This window comes from Dendropsophus ebraccatus, chromosome 1 (genome assembly GCF_027789765.1).
Source record: "Dendropsophus ebraccatus isolate aDenEbr1 chromosome 1, aDenEbr1.pat, whole genome shotgun sequence".
Taxonomy (NCBI): Eukaryota; Metazoa; Chordata; class Amphibia; order Anura; family Hylidae; genus Dendropsophus; species Dendropsophus ebraccatus.
In genome coordinates, this window is record NC_091454.1 from 72735884 (window position 1) to 72757615 (window position 21732).

Sequence of the window (21732 nt, forward strand, 5' to 3'; positions counted from 1 at the left end):
GTTGTGTTGACTTATTAATAAGCCCTTACTGGCCAGCATGTTTTAAGCTGTATGGGGGTTGTCGCACCATAAGTCCTTTTCCATGCATTGTCTATCAGATCTAATGGACATTGCAGAGTACAGTGCTCTGCTATCTCTGGCATACGGAATGACTTGTTATGGTGGGACAATCCCTTTAATGAAGCTGTTATTTTTTTTTGTTTGTTTGTCTTACTATTATCACACCACTTACGGGTTCTTATAACTGATTAATTGTCCAATTGATTCAATAGCATTTTTCATGTGCGATATGCCATCCACCCAAAGTATTGACATGTCAATTTGTTTACAGTAATAGTTTGGACTCAAACTGGGCCCACATCATTAGGAGTGTAAGGGTCAGTTCACACGGAGTAAAACTTAACCACACAGATACAGGAATACATTGTATAGACATATCTATATAACTTTTGATGTGCCTTTTAATAGAAAACAAGTTTTTCTTATCCAGAGTTCCCCTTTAATTTTGATAATTAGTACAATTACAGCTATATTAAATGGTTTGGATAGGAGTTATCTCTAAACCTGATTGTTGTAGCAACGTATCATCTATCTGTTGGGGCCAGTTCACACAGAGTAAAACTGGCAGAATCCCGCCAGCCTCTGTGTCATACTGGCTATATATGGGCTTGCACCACTTCTCTCCGTGCAGAGGAATTGACATTTCAATTCTTCCGAGCGGAGAGAGGAGGCGCGAGCCCTCCCATAGACTGCCTGTATGACATGGAGGCTGGCGGGATTCTGCCAGTTTTACTGTGTGAACTGGCCCCAACAGATAGATGATACGTTGCTACAACAATGAGGTTTAGAGATAACTCTGATCCAAACCATTTAGTATAGCTGTAATTGTACTAATCATCAAAATTAAAGGGGAACTCTGGATAAGAAAAACTTGTTTTCTATTAAAAGCACACTGAAAGTTATATAGATGTGTCTATACTATGTATTACCGTATCTGTGCGGTTCTGCCACACTGGTAGCTGATAGAAATCCAGGAAGTTAAAAAAAAATGGCCCCTGTGCCCATTCATATTGTCTCCTGCTACCACTGCTCTCCCACCTTAGGGTGGGTTCAGACTACGGAATTCTCTTGGAGAAATTCTGCCAAATTCTGTTGCTTGTACGTGCGCTTTTCTGCTGGCTCCATAGACACCATAGCCGGCTGATTCCGCTATCTGCCGAAGGAATTGACGTTTCAATTCTTTCGGCGGAATGTGGAATCCGCCCGTGCATAGAATGGTGTCTATGGCACGGGTGGAGAGGCGCGTACAGGCAACGAAATTCGGCGGAATTTATCCAGGAGAATTTTGTAGTCTGAACCCGCCCCTAGGAGACAAATATTCCATGCCTCAATCTCACATTGTGTGTGTTTGCCACCACCATCTCTAACCAGCCAGAGGCAGGTGCAGCACTAATTTTACTGGTTGTGATGGGTGGGGGACTATGATGATCAGCTGAGGGAAAGCATTGCATTCTGGGAACTGCTTAACCAGGAAGGACAGAAACACAATACAGAGCAAATCCCCCCCCCCCCCCCCCCCCAAAAAAAAAAAAAAAAAAAAAAAAAAGATGGATTTTTGATAGTTTCAAAACTGGGACAGACAGGTAAGTAATGCTATATGCTTCTGCAGAAATTTCTTTTTTTTTTTTTTAAACCTCTACCTGGAGTTCCCCTTTAAAGGGGTTATCCAGCACTACAAAAACATGGCCACTTTTCCCCCTACTGTTGTCTCCAGTTCAGGTGCCGTTTGCAATTAAGCTCCATTTACTTCAATGGAACGGAGTTTCAGAACCCCACCCAATCTGGAGACAACAGTAGGGGGAAAGTGGCCATGTTTTTGTAGCGCTGGATAACCCCTTTAAGTTTAGAATAGGTTCACTCCTGCCTTGGAGTACTCTGGAGCAGGGGAATGATAGAAAGCTGGTGATCATTGCTCAACAATCCTTATTGACTTATAGTCCTTTTACACGGTGCGAATATTGATAACGATCGCATTTGAGTGATAACTGGCTCGTGTAAGCACAGCGAATGATCAAGTGACGGGCGAGAAATCGTTCATCTTGGTCTTTCAACATGTTCTCAAATCATCTTTGGTCGTTTGCTGATAATTCGCAGATTGTTTCGTCTAATGCTGCGTTTACATGGAACGATTATTGTGCGAATTCGCACGATAACGATCAAATTTGAACGAAAATCGTACGTGTAAACGCAGCGAACAATCAAACGACGAGCGAGAAATCGTTACTTTTGATCTTTCAACAAGTTCTCAAATTGTCGTTGATCGTTCGCAACCAGGTGAACAGTCGTTCGCCGATGTGTGAGATAGGCTTAAGCGATCGCAAAACGAATTTCCGTACGATATATATCGTACCGTCTAAACGCTGATCATTATGGGGAAAAAAATTGTTACTCCAACATCGTTAATCGTACAATTGGGCGAATTATCGTTCCGTGTAAACGTAGCACAAGGGTCCATTTACACAGAAAGATTATCTGCCAAAGATTTGAAGCCAAAGCCAGAAACAGACTATAAACAGAGATCAGGTCATAAAGGAAAGCCTGAGATTTCTCCTCTTTTCAAATCCGTTCCTGGCTTTGGCTTCAAATCTTTGGCAGATAATCTTTCTGTGTAAATGGACCCTAACCGAGTCATCCTAGTGTGTGAGATGGTCTTAAGCAATCTTAAAACATTCGTAATAACACATTTTTTAAACGATTTATCGTTCTGTTTAAACAATGATTGGCATAAAAAGCAAATCTTTACTTTTAAAACGATTGATTGGGCAAATTATCGCTCTGTAATAGGACCATTGGGGTGTGTTTACACAGACAGATTTCTCTGACAGGTTTTTGAAGCCAGAGCCAGAAATGGATTTGAAAAGAGGAGAAATCTCAGTCTTTTATTTATGACCTGTTCTCTGTTCATAGTCTGTTCCTGGCTTTGGCCAGGCCGAGTTGCCAAAAGGGATATTTATTAGGGGAGGCCAACTTACTACAATGAAGCTGGGGCATGGGGCTCTGAAGCAGACAGATGGTCACATCACATTTGCTAATCAAGTTGCAGCTACAGCAAAACTTAAATTTTCACTGCAGTTTTGGCACTGGACCTCTGGTGGTTGGCAAAGAGTTGCCTTCTCCTTGTGTCATGTTTTCTTCTTCATCAAATAGACAGAACATATACCTTCATACATGCTGATTATCTTCCAGCAAGACAATGTGACATGTCACAGTCAGAAATGTCTGACATTGGTTGGAAGAGCATGACCAAGACTTGCAAGTACTACACTGGCCTCCTGATTTGAACTAAGCATCTGTGGCACCACCTTGACCCAGTGTGTTTGCCCTATAGACACTCTCCTGCAGCTGCGGGATGCACTGCAGGCGGCATGGCTTCAGATACCTGTGACAACCTACCAGTGCACACAGCATTTACTCTAGAAATTAGCTAATGATAAGGGATTCCTTGCTTACTAGTATGTCGGCCTATGGGAGCAGTACTACACACATTTATAGCTGTACGGTAATCATGATTAGTAAGGCTATGTTCACACAACGCAAGTTCAGTATTAATCACGGCCATTTAAACAATGGCCGTGATTAATACAGAACTTACAGTGTGCTGCTCTCTATGAAATCCCGGACGGAGTGTATACACATGGTATACACTCTGGCCGGGATCCCTAGCAGCGCCGCAAGAAACTGACATGTTTAAATAACGGCCGCACGCTCCATTGTGTTCAGCGGGGAATTGGGATTTTTACACTATGTTGCCCTCTTTGGGTTGTAAGGGCCCTATTACACTGAGCGATTTTTAACAACGACTAACGATAAACGATTGTTTATCATTAACCTGAAGTCGTTCACCATATTACACAGAACGATGGTCGTTAGTTACGATAATTACTATGATCGTTATTGTGATCGTTACTATGATCGTTTATTCCTTCTGATCCCAGAAAAACAATGAGCAATAAGCAATTACACTGAACGATTAGTGAACAAATGCGGAACTTGAGCGAACGAACGTGGAATTACAGCGAACGATTAGTAAACAATTAACGATAATTTTAGGTTCATATCTAAAACAACGATCAACAACATACAAACGATTTTTCGATCGTTGCCTGCCATTACAAAGAACGATTATTGTTTAAATTCGAACGATATAGCGATTTTTCGCACGATAATTGTCCCGTGTGATAGGGCCCTAAGTCTACAATCTGTCCAAAGGGATGCTGGCAGATAGAGCAGGATACAGACAGCAAGCTCATTTGATTTTCTGGGCTGTTTAAAAAAAATATTCTTTTAAATCAGCTGATGGCAAAAAGTGCCAGAGATCTTTAATTTACTTCTATTAAAAATTCTCCAGTGTTCCAATACTTATCAGCTGCTGTATGTCCTGCAGTGGTGGATTCTTTTCAGTCTGCACAGTGCTCTCTGCTGCCACCTCTGGACAGGAACTGTCTAGAACAGGAGAGGTTCTCTATGAGGATCTATGCTTCTTAGGCGGACCAAGCATTTCTTCTATTGCCACACCCCACAATTTCAGTGTCTCCCGAGACCACGCCCATCGCTATGTGAGCCACACCCCTAAGATATACTGTCTTTTTCTGATATCCTTATATGTTACAAATAACCGTTTTGCCTGACGTCGCCTATGACCAGGAACACGTGACCTCGGTGCTCTGTTCTCACCCCACGGCAGCATTAGAGTCGCCTCCCTGACGTCACGTAGTGGCGAGGGGCCTATAAACTACACTTCCCAGAAGCGGTTGCGTGCTCGTCTCTGATTGGGTAATGGGGTGGACGTGGCAGCCGGTCTGATGCTAGCTCAGCTTCCGGCGAGGATCAGGTCGTACAGGATGATGGCTGCTGCCTGGTTGCTGCTCCTCGCCGCCTGTATGGGCCCGGCCTCCTCCCTGTACTTCCATATTGGAGAGACCGAGAAGAAATGTTTCATAGAGGAGATCCCGGACGAAACCATGGTGATAGGTGAGGCCTGGAGATAGGGCTGTAACGTCTCCTGCGCTTTCCTTACAGTAGGCGGCAGCCTCACCGCCTCAGTGATCTGACATGCTGACCCTACTACCTGTGATGGTATTGGTGGGCTCTGAGAGCTGCCCATCTGTCACCCTCTATATTGTCTGGGAATACATGCAAGAGAGGTCAAAGGTTAGCGCAGGGGGCCCATTAGGTTTCATACACTGAACATATATATATTCTTTCCATTTCCAAATGCTTTTTTTTGTGGGTCTCAAAAGTGCTGAAGCCCATGCACAAAGCACATATGTTGTGTGTGCATTGTAAGTACTATCAGGCGATTATCCGTCCATTAGTCAGCGGGTGTGGTACGGTAAACATGGGCATACCTGTGTGCCAAGATGCCAGGGTAGTCCTCTGAATGGGAAGATCATAGGCCCGATGGCAGATGGCTATGTCTATCTGGCATAATAATATTAGGTTATAAATGCCTGCCCTGCCAAGCAGTGGCTAATGAGGGCACCAGGGATAGCAAATGCCAGCTTAGCCAATGTGCTAAGAAGCGAGCAGGAATGGCTGACAGAGGGACTGGCACAAGAGCTGGATAGGTAGCAGACGAGCACAGGTGTTTCTAACTTTTATTCGGCGCTAGGTGACTTTTAATATCTTGCTGCTGTTTTGTAGAAAACAATAAAGAGCCTATGCTTACTTGTCTGTGCTCCCTTGGTGTCCTCCTGCAGTGTCATCTGTGTCCCCCGCTGACTGCAGCTCCTCTTCTTCCGAGATAAACTCATCTCTGGTGTGACAGCCCGCTCAGTCATAGGCTGCGGTGCTGTGCCATCTCAGTCAGTCATTGGCCAAGTAGGCTGTTACTCCTGAGATCTCAGTCAGTGCCATCTCAGTCAGTCATTGGCCGTTACTCCTGAGATCTTGGTCAGTGCCATCTCAGTCAGTCATTGGCTGTTACTCCTGAGATGAGTTTGTGTCAGAAGTGGAGGCACAGAAGTGAGCAGACACCGTAACAGGAAATTGGGGGGAGTCTGCACAGGTAAAAATAGGCTCTTTATTGTTTTCTACATGACAGCAGCAAGATGCCCATTCTCTTTGATCCCAGCATTTATTAGGACCACCTTCTGCTACTCCATAATATAAGCACTATTCTATGAGCAAATACAGTACTGATTTCCTTATATAATGTCAAGGGCTCCCATTGCAGCAGGTACATTATTGTATTGGTTTCCTCCTTGTTGGCCTCTCCTAACGTTGCTTAGCATAGCTGAAGACTGCAGTGGACTTTGACTTGTCATAGATGTCAAAAATTTTGACTGGATGGGCTGCTGAGACCCCAAATGGTCGCCAGAACGAGCACAGATCCTATAGAATTTGTCTCCTGCAGAGAAGAGAGAGTTGGAGAGAAACAGAGTGATTCTCCCTGCTCGTTTTAGAGATTGGTGGGGGTCTCAGCAACCAGTCCCATTTTTTGACATGTCTCTATGATCACAAGAACGGGGACAAAATTGGGCAAGGAAATGATTTGTAACTAGAGCCGCCAGTGCTTCATTCATTCTCTATGGGGCTCTTACCTTTTAAGGCTGCCTCATAGGGAATAAATGGATTGTTTGCGCCACATGAGCAGTGTGAATCATTCATTCTGTTCGCAAGTTATGCCTGTTCTAGGGTTCGCTGGGGTCCCAGTAGTTGGACCACCACTGATTAGCATGTTGTCTCCAATAGATAGAAATAACTTTTTCAGATGGGAATACCCTTTTAGGGTGCGTTCACACATACAGGATCTGCAGCAAATCTTCATCTTCGAATCTGGGCCATCAAATCTGCTGCAGATCCTGTACGTGTGAACGCACCCTTAGGGTAGATATGTGTATGAATAAGCAGTAATGACACATGCAATAAATACATCAGTATAATCAGGTATGTAATGTGGCTATTAGAGATGAGCGAACCTCGAGCATGCCCGAGTCGATCTGAACCCGATCGTTCGCCATTTGATTAGCGGTGGCTGCTGAAGTTGGATAAAGCCCTAAGGCTATGTGGAAATCACGGATATAGTCATTGGCTGTATCCATGTTTTCCAGACAACCTTAGAGCTTTATCCAACTTCAGCAGCTCCAGCTAATCAAATACCGAACGTTCGGGTTCGGATCGACTCGAACCCGAACCCGGTTCGCTCATCTATAGTGGCTATAAGAACACCACAAATAAACATGTTAGCCATCAGCCTTGAATACACATATTTTGATGTAGTCAGAACAAGCTTAAAGCATAACTGTTAGGCTGGTTTTACTGATCGGCGTGCAGTGACTACCAAGAACTGGTACCCATGGACAAGTCCAAGATGAATGAGTGCCATGTACAAGCCCTATTAAAGGAGAAGTCCAGTGAAAATGTTTATTAAAGTATTGTATTGCTCCCCAAAAATTATACAAATTACCAAGAAACACTTATTACGGGAAATGCACATAAAATGCTTTTTTCCCTGCACTTACCACTGCATCAAGGCTTCATTTCCTGGATAACATGGTGATGTCACGACCCGACTCCCTGTGCAGGCTGTGGCTTCTGGGGAGGATGATGGCAGGGGGACACTGAGGGACACAGGGCACTGGAGGGACACTGAGCATCCCTCTGCTATCATCCTCTCCAGCAGCCACAGCCCGCACAGCTCTGGGAGTCGGGTCGTGACATCACCATGTTATCCAGGAAGTGAATCCTTGATGCAGTAGTAAGTGCAGGGGAAAAAGCACTTTATAAGCATTTCCCATAATAAGTGTATATTGGTAATTTGTATAACTTTTAGGGAGCAATACAATTCTTTAATAAACACTTCTTTAAGCTGGCTTTTATATAGGATAGCTGTCAGCCAAGTATGCAAGTTCATTTCAGTACTGCCAGACCCCTGATGATCTTGTATCTTAACAGAAAAATCATGCATATTGAAATCCAACATTTCTGACCCCCATTCTTCCAGCGTCTGTTATTAGGGGGTGATTGGGAAGCTCTAGTAAAAAAAAAAAAGGTATTGACAGGCAGATAATACATGATGGGCTCTTATTTGTTTAGTCTGCATGTAGCTACATGTGTAAGAGATGTTTGTCTTCAGGGTTTTAATCTATCTTTTTCTGCAGGTAACTATCGCACCCAGCTTTATGACAAGCAGAGGGAGGAGTACTTACCCGCAACACCTGGCCTTGGCATGTTTGTTGAAGTGAAGGACCCAGATGATAAAGTAAGTGTATCGCTGAGAGCATGCTGATGGTAATTGTCTTAGTGATGATGCTAAGATGCCAATGTCCTTCCATTTTAGGTTATCCTTTCCCGGCAATATGGATCAGAGGGACGCTTCACCTTCACCTCGCACACCCCCGGAGAACACCAGATATGCCTTCATTCAAACTCCACTAAGTTTTCTCTTTTTGCTGGGGGGATGTTGGTGAGTGTTAATAGTTTGTCATAGTTGGGGGGGGAAATGTGAACACACAGGAATAGCTATAGGAAAGGATGGGTAGAGAGGCTGTGGGTGGTGTATGCGGAAATGAACAAATAAAACCCTTTGTGAACTGGTTATTAAGTTGCTAAGCTGGCCAGTGAGTTTAAATGTTAAGCAGTTTTATCCCACAAAAACATTTTATCATTTATCCAACATAGACACCCTTCTCTCATTTACTGTCTTTAAGGGTACAAACCCACACACCGTATACGCAGCAGATACGCAACAAATACGCAGCAGGTTAGATCTAAATAACTGAACACAGCATCAAATCTGCTGCAGATCTGCTGCATATTTGCTGCGTATACGGTGTGTGTGTGTGTGTGTGTGTGTGTGTGTGTGTGTGTGCGCGCGTACCCTAAGGCTGATGGCTTAGTGTTGTCCCATAGTTTGATCAGTTGCCTTTACATGTGTTGTTGTGGGAGGACCCTTTTACTAACATGCTAGAACCAAGAAGACCTTGCTGCATTTTCATAGTATGCTGTTTCCTAACTATACATCAGCATACTGTCAAAAAGGGTTGCTGACATACTAAGTTGCACGGCAGTGGGTCTATTCACTTTAATGACCCACACATTAGTGATTACTTTTGCGTCAGTTTTTGCTTTATTTTATAGTATGGTCTGCTGCACTATTGATTACAGCAAAATAAATATATAGAGATGTAAAGTGGCCTGTACATAGTCACTAGCTGAGTAAGTTTGGGCAATTAAAGTGAATGCCCCTGCTGCAGTATTTGTCAGCTTCTTTTTTGACCGGATGCTGTTATATAGCTGAGAACGTAGCCATGGACATTGGCATTTTTTTAAGTGGCTCAGTATGTGTGGCTCAGTATGTATGGCTGCAACCTATCATTTAGCAGGCACTGATCACTGTACATATTTCTTCTGTTTTCTCTTAAAGGGGGTGTTCCCACCTCACTGAGTTAAGGTATATTGCTAGGCTATGCCACTACTTACATGATTCATGGGAGCCATAACTTTATGATTTATAGGGGGTGTGACTCTATGGCCCCCTTGATCATTAGTGATGTAGTGCTGCATCCCCTTCATTGTTTTTCCTAAACAATTTGTGGCCAGCTGGCTGTGCAGGGAACGGGGCCCAATTCTGAATGGGACTGGCTGCACATCCTTGTGACCAGGAGCACCGCTGTGCAGGAACAATCTCCGAAAAGGGACACAGTGACACACCAACTGCATCCTATTAATTTTGCTTTTTCTATGATTCCCTCACTGATCATAAGTAAAGGCGTATTCTAGACAGGAATAGCCCTTTAAGATCTACTTGATTAAGCGCCATTTTGTAATCCAGGCAGCGTGAACTTTCTTGGCTTTGCCCCAGCCTTCTATTCCCAATCTCAAATGATTCAGTATTCCCTGAACTGTGTGTTTGCTCAACAGAGGGTTCACCTTGATATCCAAGTTGGGGAGCATGCCAATGATTATGCCCAAATCGCTGCCAAGGACAAACTGAGTGAACTGCAGCTGCGAGTACGGCAGTTGATCGAACAAGTGGAACAGATTCAAAAGGAACAAAATTACCAAAGGGTAAGAATACCAGCTCTCATAGTACTGCATAAGAGATCCAAAAAAGGGATTAAGATGGAGTGGGAGATACTATGATACAGTTTCCACGGCCTTGGATGTTGGTGCCTAAAGATAAAGCCATGTCTTGTTGATGTTGAGTGTTGTCGTCAGTTATGGAAGGAAATCCTACATCATAGGGAATAGGCTGGCAGAATACACTTGTGTGGTATAGATAGAAATAGAGCAGCAAGGGGGGCTTTTATCCATTATGATTTGCATGTACTTTGCCAGTAAAATAATACTTGATAACCCGTATGTGTGCACAAGCTGCATTTGCACAAAAATTAGCAACTTTTACAGAAAGTGCTAAATGTAGTGTAAACACTCCGAAAAGTGGATGGAGCTTACCCAGTTGGGGCATGGCAGATTTGCTGTAAACTAGCATAAATTGCAGCTGGCATAGATTAATTAATAGCACATAAACAGCCATAGTTCCAACGAATTTATTATGAGGTCTGCACTCATTAAACATGTAGCAACTTCCTCCAACAGGAATTAACTGAAAACTAAGATGTAAAATGAAGGTCATTAGTAAATCTGCCTCTTTGTCCTTTGCACCCTTCTGTTTCTGGACATATAAAACTTGCTGTATTGACTGTATTTCTCCTGGTTTTTGCAGTGGCGCGAGGAGAGATTCCGGCAGACAAGTGAAAGTACCAACCAGCGTGTCCTTTGGTGGTCCATTGCCCAGACCTTGATACTTGTGGCTATTGGAGTCTGGCAGATGAGGCATCTGAAGAGTTTCTTTGAAGCCAAGAAACTGGTGTAAACTTTAAAAAGAGGAGCAGTGTCTGCTTTACCAGAAGTGTTGGACCCATATCCAGCTAGGCGTCTTCCACCACTAAAAATCAATAGGATGGAACTGTGTTACAAGGTGACTCCCAACATGTGGGATCAGAACACTTTGCTTGGGTCACCAATGTCATATTTTGTCCCCGCCAATGCCAGAGGGACCTTTCCTAAAATATTGAATGAGATTGTTGCTGTTTACCATTCATTGTTAGTATTCAGTTACTGTACTTCATTTTTAATATTTTGTTTTCTATTGTATCAGAACTCATACCAGAAGCCACCAATGTTTTTTTTTTTTTTTGTTTGTTTTTTTCCTGAGTTTTTTTCACCCTTGCAGGAATCAGGGAACTTATCCTTTCATTAATTCATGTTTTTCTCTGTTTGCATAATTCTTTCTTTGGTGAGGCGATCTTTGGGATAATTTTATGTGCTTTTATCACAACTGATGATCATAGATTTTTCTTTCTATAGAGATGGATACAAAATAGGGATGTTGCTAACTGGCCTAGGTTTGCACTGCACTGGAGGAAACTGGCACAGCAGCGTACAGATTTTTATTCTGTGGCTTACAGGTGTGACGCTTGTGGAACAGAATTTGGCATTGCTGCTGTTGTATTTTCAGAATGAGATTTTATAATACCACATTTGAGATTGAATTGCACTTGCCAAATACTTGTACCACCTGCAGTAAGAATCTCAGAGACTTTCTTTATACTGGCTCCCTTCTGTGTTCAGGGAATTAAGCCACTGGGGTTCCAGGTTATACGGATCCTGTAGTTACTGATTTTTGAATGTCTGGGGTTTTTTCATGTTTTGCTTTAAATAAAAACAAAACTTCCCTCCATCTTGTTCTTGGTCTGGTCACTTCACTCCCTGCTTCATTACTTTGTGCTTTTACATGCCAACTCCTTGTACCCTTAAACCTACAGTAGACTTCTTGTTATGTTCCCTAAACCGTTGTAAAACAACTTTGTTGCTATGAAAATTATCTTGCTGAAAGGGGGGAAGGGCGGAACTGCCATCTTGTTGCACTGAAGTAATGTTATTTGCAACAATAGGTAGGGGGTATATGTCATCAAAACATTAAAGTGTAACTACCATTTAAAAAACCTTCTGATATGTTAAGGCGATATGTCAGAAGTGTGCATCGGTCTGGGTCCTGGTGCTGAGACCCCGTCGATCACTAGAACGAAGGGGCAGATGCCCTCAGCAGCAGGCGCTTTGCCCCTTCATCTCTGCTCTAACTGCCAATACTAGCAGTCTACGGAATATTAGCAGTTAGGGTATGTGCACACTACGGAATCCCGACGGAACATCTGTCGCGGATTCCGTAGCTCACATCTGCTCGCGGACTCTGCCAGAGTTTGCCAGATTCCGCTCATTCTTTGGGCGGGTGGCGGAATCTGGCAAACCATAGAATGAAGCCTATGGTAGCAGCGGAGATGCGCGTAGCTGCCGGAGTCCGAGAGCAGGTGTTCCATCAGGATTCCGTAGTGTGCACATTCCCTTACAGCAAAGGTGAAGGGTGTTCTAGCGATCGGTGGGGGTCTTGGCGCCGGGGCCCTGATGCACACTGATGTCATAGAGACATGTCAGAAGTTTTTTTTTCAAATGATGGGTACGCTTTAATTTGAATACCAGGACACAAGGTTTCTAGATGCACTGTCTCCACTAACTTGTCTTTTTGTGCTATCTTCTCCAGGTAAGTGACAGACAGGCCACTTTCTCCATTGTTCTATTGCCTAACTCTGATGCTCATTTGCCCTTTTCTGTGCCTGACACGGTTAAGCAAGGGTATTTAACCACATCTACACCGCAAGTTGCTGTGCACTGTGTGTTCTGGTGCATTTGTCTCTTATCATTATCAGCACGTGACCTGCGGCTCTATTAACATTTTTAAGGGGTAACATTTTAAAGGGGTTTTCCTGACAAAACTGAATGAGCTATCCACAGGATCATCAGTCATAGATTGATGGGGTGCAAACACCCAGCACCATCAGCTGTTTGGTGCCACACTACACAATGAACAGTTTGTCTCTGCTTACTGTGTAGCGGTGGTGACCTGCAACTGCAGCTCATTGTCTATTCACTTTATAGGAGCTGGACTGCAGTTACAAATCACCACTAAACGAATTTACAGTACAAACAAATTGAATCGCTTCATTAGCTATGCTGCTTATCAGCCCGCTGCCTTTAAAAACCATGCCGCTCTGCCCCAGGTGCCTGGTAAAGCAGGATCCAGCTTTTCTAGGCACCTGGGGCAGAGCGGCATGGATTTCCAAAGCAGCAGGCTGATACAGTATTAAGCTGGGTTCACACTGCGTTTTTAGCATACGTTTAACGGATCCTTTTATTTTTTTTTATTTTTTTTACGGACAAAAAAAGTGTCAGCAAAGTTTTGTGTCCGTCAAAAAAACCAGATCCGTTTTCATCCGTTTTTTTTTTTATAATGGAAGTCAATGGAAAAAACGGATCAAAACGGATGCACACAAATGCATCAGTTTTTGTAATCTGTTTTTCATCCGTGTTTTTCAAAAAACGGATGTAAAAAAACGGATTGCAAAAACGCAGTGTGAACCCAGCCTAACACACAAAAAAAAATAGTTTGTATCGTGCTTATTTCCCTATCTCATCCGGCCCCGACCTTTTTATGTGAGGGAAAAAAAGATGAAAATTCCTGTAAAAGAGCAATAAATTAAAAAAAAAAAACAGTGGGAGGAGTTTATTAGACTGGGACCTTGCAGAGCCCCTGCAAAATGCCCTTTTGCCAGGTCTGTGCATCACATTTCAGGTTTGCAGCATGTCTTGGACTTTATATGTCAGTCTTGAATAAAGTCACCCATGCTTGATTATTGAGAGGTGATAGATTTTATGGTTACATTATATAGTACCAATGGGCCTTTAGAAACTGCAAGAGTTTTTTCAAATCTTTAATAGGAGTTCCAGGGTATGTATATTTGTTCACTGTGAACATTTGTTTATGAGTTTATCTAATGGTTTGTTTTTTACGATATATTGCACATATATTGGCTTGTGTCTTTTAGCTACACTGTAGAACTGCATTCTGATGTAAGTTCTGCAGGTACTTCCTGCTTGCTAATTTCTTGTTGCATAGCTCTGGGGCACAGTTCTATTGAAATAAGATAGGAAGGGGGTGTGCACATCCTTTCTATGAGACATGACTTCACATAGTACTTATTTTTGCTATTGGTTGGATGAAACAATTCTCAAGGTGGATAACAGCTATAGGTGTGCTACCTTCTCTATAAAATACAGCTCTGGAAAAAAGTAAATGTACCATCAGGCCCGAGCACAAGCACTGGAGGCTGGCCGACCCACCTCCAGTAGGAGTAAATCCCTGTCCCTCTATGATTCGGCTTCATTGATTCTAATGGGGCTAGGGGGGTCCTCCCACTAGGGGTGGGTCGGCCAGCCTTCAGTGCTTGTTCCCAGGCCTGATAGTACATTTGCTTTAAAAAATGACACCTCACACAGCCCCATAGACTAAAGGGTAAAAGTGTTATAAGCATGGTAATAGAGCAATTTTAAGGAACATATATATATTTTTTAAAGGTCTTAATTTTTTAAAAGCCATACATTAAAAGCTATGCAAGTTACATATCGTTGCAATCGTACTGACTTGAGGAACATACATAACAAGTCAGTTTTACCCTAGGGCGAACGGCATAACCTTGCCCCCCAACCCCCCCCCCCCCCCCCCTCCCTAAATATTTATTTTTTTTTCTCTGCATATTTTAGGCAAAAAAAATTACATCTGCCATTACAAAGTACAATTAGTGGTGCAAAAAAATAAGGGCTTATCTGGGTTTCTAGGTGGAAAAATGCAAGCGCTATGGCCTTATATACAAGGAGGAAAAAATGAAAGCAAAGAAATTAAAATTGCCCGGGTCTTCTAAGGGTTAACTCAATGTTATTATGCAAGGGGGAGGGGGGGGGGGCCTTGGGGTTTGGTCCTGTGACAGTGGGGTTTTAGGACCATTCTGTGGCCCCCCCTTCCCTGCTTGCGCAGGGTTTGCCTCCACTGACCAGCACAGTGTTGTTTGGTTAGGGACTCGTGTATTCGAGACCTGCAAATTATATACTAACTTCTGATGTTTCTTTTTAATGTAGCTGAACAAGCTTTCGCGTCAACCATGGGTGCGATGTGCAGCTCTTTCTGTCCTTTAAGCTTGTGCATTATTACTTAAGTGCATTTCACGATCTGCCCAATGAATTGCAGAAAACTTTTTTGCATATTGATGTTCCCCAGGTGGCAATGCACCTAGGATTTCACTGTACAAGTGATCCCTTAACATACAATATTAATTTGTTCCAGGACTACCATTTTATGTTGAAAGCATTGTATGTTGAAACCAAAACTCTATGGAAAACTGGTAATTGGTTCTAAATCCCCCAAAATGAGGAGAAAAAAAATGAACATTTAAAGGAAAATAAGCAGCTAACCAATGTGGCTACAGCAAGTCCTTACATATAACAGTCAGAAAGAGCTACAAGAGACTCTAAATTTCTTTTTATGTAGAGGACTGGAGCATTTTTAGGTCCTGTATAGGTCACACAGAGTCCCAGAAAAATAAAAGAAGCCTCCCTTACCTGATGGCAAAGGTGAAACTCATCCTGGCCCAGGTAAAGAGCAGCACAGGACATGTAGTATCACACTGTACTATAGAGAGGAGATACCAAACAACCAACCAGTGCATGCACTTCACTAATACTGGCCACTGTCATTGGTTGATCAGCTAGGTTTTTCTTACGTTCCACAGATCTGGACTGTCAGTAGCATTGTATGTTGAGTCTGGTCTCAAGTTACGATGGTCCAGAAAGGAACAATGTATGTTGAAAATATTGTATCTTGAGGCCATTGTAAGTTGAGGGATCACTGTATGGATCGTTTTAACCAGCAGCCGACGGTGTCTTTAGCAGTTCTGTCTCCCTGAGATCAGTGATCTGTTTGCCACAGTTGTATACAGATATAAAATTCTTCCTGTTACCACTAGGGAGAGCTCACCACATACTTATTTCTTCCTATTGAAGGTAACGTAAACTGTATTAATCCCTATGTAGTTAGTTCCCTCTAGTGGGCAACAAGAGATTTGTAGCCCTGTATATGGAAAACATCATTTCTAAAACATTAACTTCTAAAAATAACAGAATAGACTTATTTAGGTAAAATTAAAATGTAGTTATGCTATTAAATCAGACTAGATGCCCACTATTAAATCCCATTACGATCCTAAACAATATAATGATATTAACAACAACCATTTACAGTAAATCTGTAATCCATTTGGCCTCCGAGGACCCAGGCATATGAGCTATTAACCAATAGGCACCTTAGGCCACCATATATAATGTTTATAAATAATGACCCCTTCCTTAGGGCCTTATTGCACCGGACGATTATCGTTTGCATAATTGTTAACGATTAACGATCTCAAACGGCCGCTATTTCGAAAGACCTGAAAACGTTTACTCATTTCCATGGAACGATAATCGTTACTTATGATCGTATTTGTGATTGTTTTTTCTTCGCTATTGCGTTCGTATCCACTGCGAACGACCGAACGACTTCTTATTCAATGCGAACGATTTGCGAACGTTTTGAAAACGAGCAACGATAAAAATAGTTAACTGCAATTCAACCAAGTGATTATCGTTTAGATTCGAAAGATTTAACGATAATCTGAATGATAATCGTCTGGTGGAATAGGCCCCTTACTTTGGACCATTTAGAAAGTAGTTATCACTAAAATACTTTACACTGCTTGGAGAATGACAGAAATACTAACTCATTAGGCCCCCTTCACATATATCAGACAGTCTGGCTCAGTTTCCCTCCAGCGCAGAAGCAAAGCACTGAATGGAAACTGACATTTGAACTGGTCCCATTGATTTCCACAGGACAGTTCAAAATATCCGGCGCTTCGATTTGGACGTTGGACAAGCAGGATTGAAACATTCCTCCATCCGTCTTGTCCAACAACTGATGGTTTATGAAAAAATGGATGACAACTAGAGATGAACGATCGGTATTTGATTAGCGGTGGCAGCTTAACTTGGATAAAGCTCTAAGGTTGTCTGGAAAACATGGATACAGCCAATGACTATATCCATGTTTTCAACATAGCCTTAGGGCTTTATCCAAGGTCAGCAGCCACCGCTAATCAAATGCCGAAAGTTTGGGTTCGGATGGACTCGAGCATGCTTGAGGTTCGCTCATCTCTAATCAGTTCTCATTGGTAAAAGGAGGGAGCTAGACCACCTGATATGTGTGAACTAAGCTTTACACTCCCATTTGTTAAAATGTATGAAATCATTTATGTAAAAAGTGGACAATTTTGCTACCTCAATTTCCAACTTAGTTGAAAATCCCCTTAGCAATCTATGACATCACTTTACAAGCTGTTTAGAATCGAACGTACATGGGCATTGGGTGGTAGGGATCCCCACAAATTGACCCTTTAACCTGTGATATGCAAATCTGGCTAGAAAATCAAGAGTTGGATGAAAATATATATTTAATGTGGTAAATAGAGATGAGCGAATCTTGAGCATGCTCGAGTCCACCCGAACCCAAGCGTTCGGCATTTGATTAGCGGTGGCTGCTGACGTTGGATAAAGCCCTAAGGCTATGTGGAAAACATGGATATAGTCATTGGCTGTATCCTTGTTTTCCAGATGACTTTGAGCTTTATTCAACTTCAGCAGCCCCAGCTAATCTAATACCGAATGATTGGGTTTGGATAGACTTGAGCATGGTTGAGGTTCACTCATCTCTAGTGGTAAACTTTAAGCTGGGCTTAAATGCAGCTTACACTGAGTATATTGGTTCGTACTATACACCAAAATATGTGCTGAAATACTTTTGCAATGCGCACACACTCCTTTCAATGGGAATACTTGCCACAATTCACACTGTAAATTGCAGCCCGTTTTTTTAGCTTGCATTTTCATATGCCTGTATAAGTGACATCAGGATGCAGATAAGCCCCTGCTAATTAACATTAATTCTCAGCTTCATACACACCAATCTCCTCGGTAGGTTGTATTGCCTCCTTGGCTGCAAACGCCTGGCAAATAATATCTTGATTCTGGCCAATGCCAAGATATCACATGCAGCAGTGCATGGAACTGATTAGGAATATAGAGAGTCTGAGGTCTGAATTTATTTAGTACTCTTGTCTGGAGTCTAATTGACTTCATCCATAGCAATCTATGCCCCAAGAAACCATGACAAGCTACTGTATGCCTTGACAAAACAACAAATAAAGTTGGCAACAAAGCAATCCTTTAACCCCTTAAGGACCGGGGCAATTTTGATTTTTGCTTTGTTTTTTGTTTTTTCCTCCTTGTGTTTAAAAGGCCATAGCAGTTGCATTTTTTCACCTAGAAACCCACATGAGCCCTTATTTTTTGCGCCACTAATTGTTCTTTGCAATGACAGGCTGAATTTTTGCATAAAGTACACTGCAAAAGCAGGAAAAAATTCAATGTGTGGTGAAATTGAAAAAAAACCCCCACATTTTGTGTTTTTAGTGGATATGTGTTTTTACACCGTTCGCCCTGGGGTAAAACTGACTTGTTATATATGTTCCACAAGTCGTAACAATTAAAACGATATATAACATGTATAACTTTTCTTTCTGTAAAAAATTAAAACCATTGTTTACAAATATACGTTCCTTAAAATCGCTCCATTCCCATGCTTATAACGCTTTTATCCTTTGGTCTATGAGGCTGTGTGAGGTGTCATTTTTTGCGCAATGATGTGTTCTTTCTATCGGTACCTTGATTGCGCATACACGACTTTTTGATCGCTTTTTATTAACATTTTTCTAGATTTGATGCGACCAAAAATGCGTAATTTTGCACTTTGTTTTATTTTGCGCTTACGCAGTTTACCGTGCGAGATCAGGAATGTGATTACACTTTTTTTTTTACTTTTACACTTATACTAGAAGCCCCCCTAGGGGACTTCTAGTATAAGTGCTTTGATCTCTCATAGAGATCTCTGCAGCATAGATATGCTGCAGAGATCCATGAGATAGGCACTCGTTTACTTCCGGCTGCTGCAGCCGAAAGTAAACGAGTGCCGAGCCGGGGACGGCACCATCTTATAGCAGTCCCCGGCCGGCATCAGAAACGGAGATTGTCCCGGAGGAGCGATCTCCCCACTAGACACGCCCGCGGTCGTTAAGGCGTTAATATTAGGATACACTTCCAAATAAATATTGAGTACAGGTTGTCCTCCCACATTTAGTGTGCATGTACCCTAATACGGCCTTAGGGTACATGCACACTAAATGTGGCGGATAACTCCACAGGGATTCAGCAGCTTGTCCATGTGCACTCCCGCTTGGCTCCCGTCTATGGTCAGGAGGATTCTGCTGTCCATCCAAAGAATTGACATGTCAATTCTTTGGGCGGACAACGGAATCCGTCCCAGCATAGACTGGAGCTGGACAGAACTTTAAGTGGGAGCATTGGGGGGGGGAGGGCTGTGAGTGGCAGAATCCGTGCAGTCATCCGCCTTATTTACTCAGTGCGTGCATATACCCTTACACAGCCCAATGCACCAGGGAAGCTAGCGTTGACCTTTCAGCTCTGCCCTAGCTTTCCCCTTGTTCCCTGCTCATGGCAATGTGCTATTACACGCACAGACAGCAAGCGGGGATCAGCAGAAGAGGCGTCCGGACAATCCTTAGATGCCCATTGATGTCAGCACCAGTCTGTTGCTGACGCTCCTATTACATGGAATGGCACACATCAAACTGATCAGGATGTTTCAAGACCACGCTCAGCCGACATCCAATGTACGCGCCATTGTATTTCCAGGTACTGCCCGAGGGTGAAGCACTGGAGGCAGGCTGGCCTGTCTCCAGTGGGAAGAACCCCCCACTCCTCTATGATGCAGCTCCAATGGATTCTAATGGAGCCGCATCATAGAGGGGTGAGATTTCCTCCCACAGGGAGCGGGCCGGCCTGCCTCCAGGCTCCGCACTAACTTACCTGGCCACGCTCCAGGCTCCGCTCTGACTTACCTGGCTTCGCTCCATGCTTCGCTCTGATTTACCTGGCTCCGCTCCATGCTCCGCTCTGATTTATCTGGCTCCGCTCTGACTTACCTGGCCCCGCTCCAGGCTCCGCTCTGACTTACCTAGTTCCGCTCTAACTTACCTGGTCATGCTCCAGGGTCAGTTCTGACTTACCTTGTCTGCTACAGGCTCTGCTCTGACTTACCTGGCTCCGCTCCATGCTCCGCTCTGATGTACCTGCCCGCGCTCCAGGCTCCGCTCTGACTTACCTACCCGCTCTCAAGGCTCCGCTCTGACTTACCTACCCGCGCTCAAGGCTCCGCTCTGACTTACCTACCCGCCAGGGGCGTAGCTAATGTCTCTTGGGCCCTGGTGCAAGAGGTCAACTTGGGCCCCCCCCCCCCCCTTACCACATACTGACTAACACAACCGCTGCTACTGAATAAAATCCTCTGTACATAGACCAATATCACCTCATCCAGTCATATAGAGATGGCCCCAGCTCTACACAGGCTCTATACACCATATACATTACAGTGCAAATATATCAGGTGACTCACAGGGGACGTCTTCTCTGATCGGAGTTCTTCCCTTTTCATGTTCTCCATCTGCCCAGGGCCATTATGAGAACTTTTTGGAGCCACAAATCCACAGAATCTGCCAGACAAACATATTAGGCTCCTCACACTGACACCATCCTCATCTCTCTACAAACTGCACATCTGTATTGGCCCCTTTACACCCTCATTTAGTGGGTAGCCTGACTCTATGTGACTCCCTTATAGTACATATCCCCCTATTGTATACACCCCCTGTGTAGTCCACCTTATAGATGGCCCCCCAATGTTTCCCCCTTATAGATGGCCCCCTGTGTTGTCCCTATTATAGATGCCCCCCATGTTATCCCCCATATAGATTGCCCCCATGTTATCAACCATATAGATGCCCCCCATTTTATCCCCCTTACAGATGCCCCCCATGTTGTCCCCTCCTCCTGCCCCTCCATCACCATACTACTACCCCTTTCATCCTCCTGCCCCTCCACCATCATACTACAACCACCTCCACCATAATACTACTACCCCTTCATCCTCCTGCCCTTTCATCATCATACCACTACATCCTCATCATCCTCTTGTTCCATCATCATCATACCACTACATCCTCATCATCCTCTTGTTCCATAATCATCATACCACTACACCCCTCATCATCCTCTTGTTTCATCGTCATACCACTACACCCCCCATCATCCTCTTGTTCCATCATCATCATCATCATCATCATACCACTACATCCTCATCATCTTCTTGTTCCATCATCATACCACTACACCCCTCATCATCCTCTTGTTCCTTCATAATCCTCTTGTTCCTTCATCATCATACCACTACACCCCCCATCATCCTCTTGTTCCATCATCATCATCATACCACTACATCCTCATCATCCTCTTGTTCCTTCATCATCATACCACTACACCCCTCATCATCCTCTTGTTCCATCATCATGCCACTACACCCCCCATCATCCTCTTGTTCCATCATCATCATCATCATACCACTACATCCTCATCATCTTCTTGTTCCATCATCATACCACTACACCCCTCATCATCTTCTTGTTCTATCATACCACTACATCCCCATCATCCTCGTTCCATCATCATCATACCACTACACCCCTCATCATCCTCTTGTTCCTTCATCATCATCATACCACTACACCCCATCATCCTCTTGTTCCTTCATCATCATCATCATCATACCACTACACC

At 43.4% G+C, this 21732-nt stretch overlaps 1 protein-coding gene across 1 annotated transcript; it reads left to right on the top strand.

The window, feature by feature from the left end:
* Positions 1 to 4823: 4823 nt before the first annotated feature.
* On the top strand, positions 4824 to 11746 carry TMED9 (transmembrane p24 trafficking protein 9). The gene is made up of 5 exons (XM_069955338.1): positions 4824 to 5031; positions 8163 to 8263; positions 8342 to 8467; positions 9925 to 10071; positions 10730 to 11746. Exons 1-5 carry the CDS (start codon positions 4863 to 4865, stop codon positions 10877 to 10879), a joined length of 693 nt encoding a protein of 230 aa, XP_069811439.1. The 5' UTR covers positions 4824 to 4862; the 3' UTR covers positions 10880 to 11746.
* Positions 11747 to 21732: the final 9986 nt, after the last annotated feature.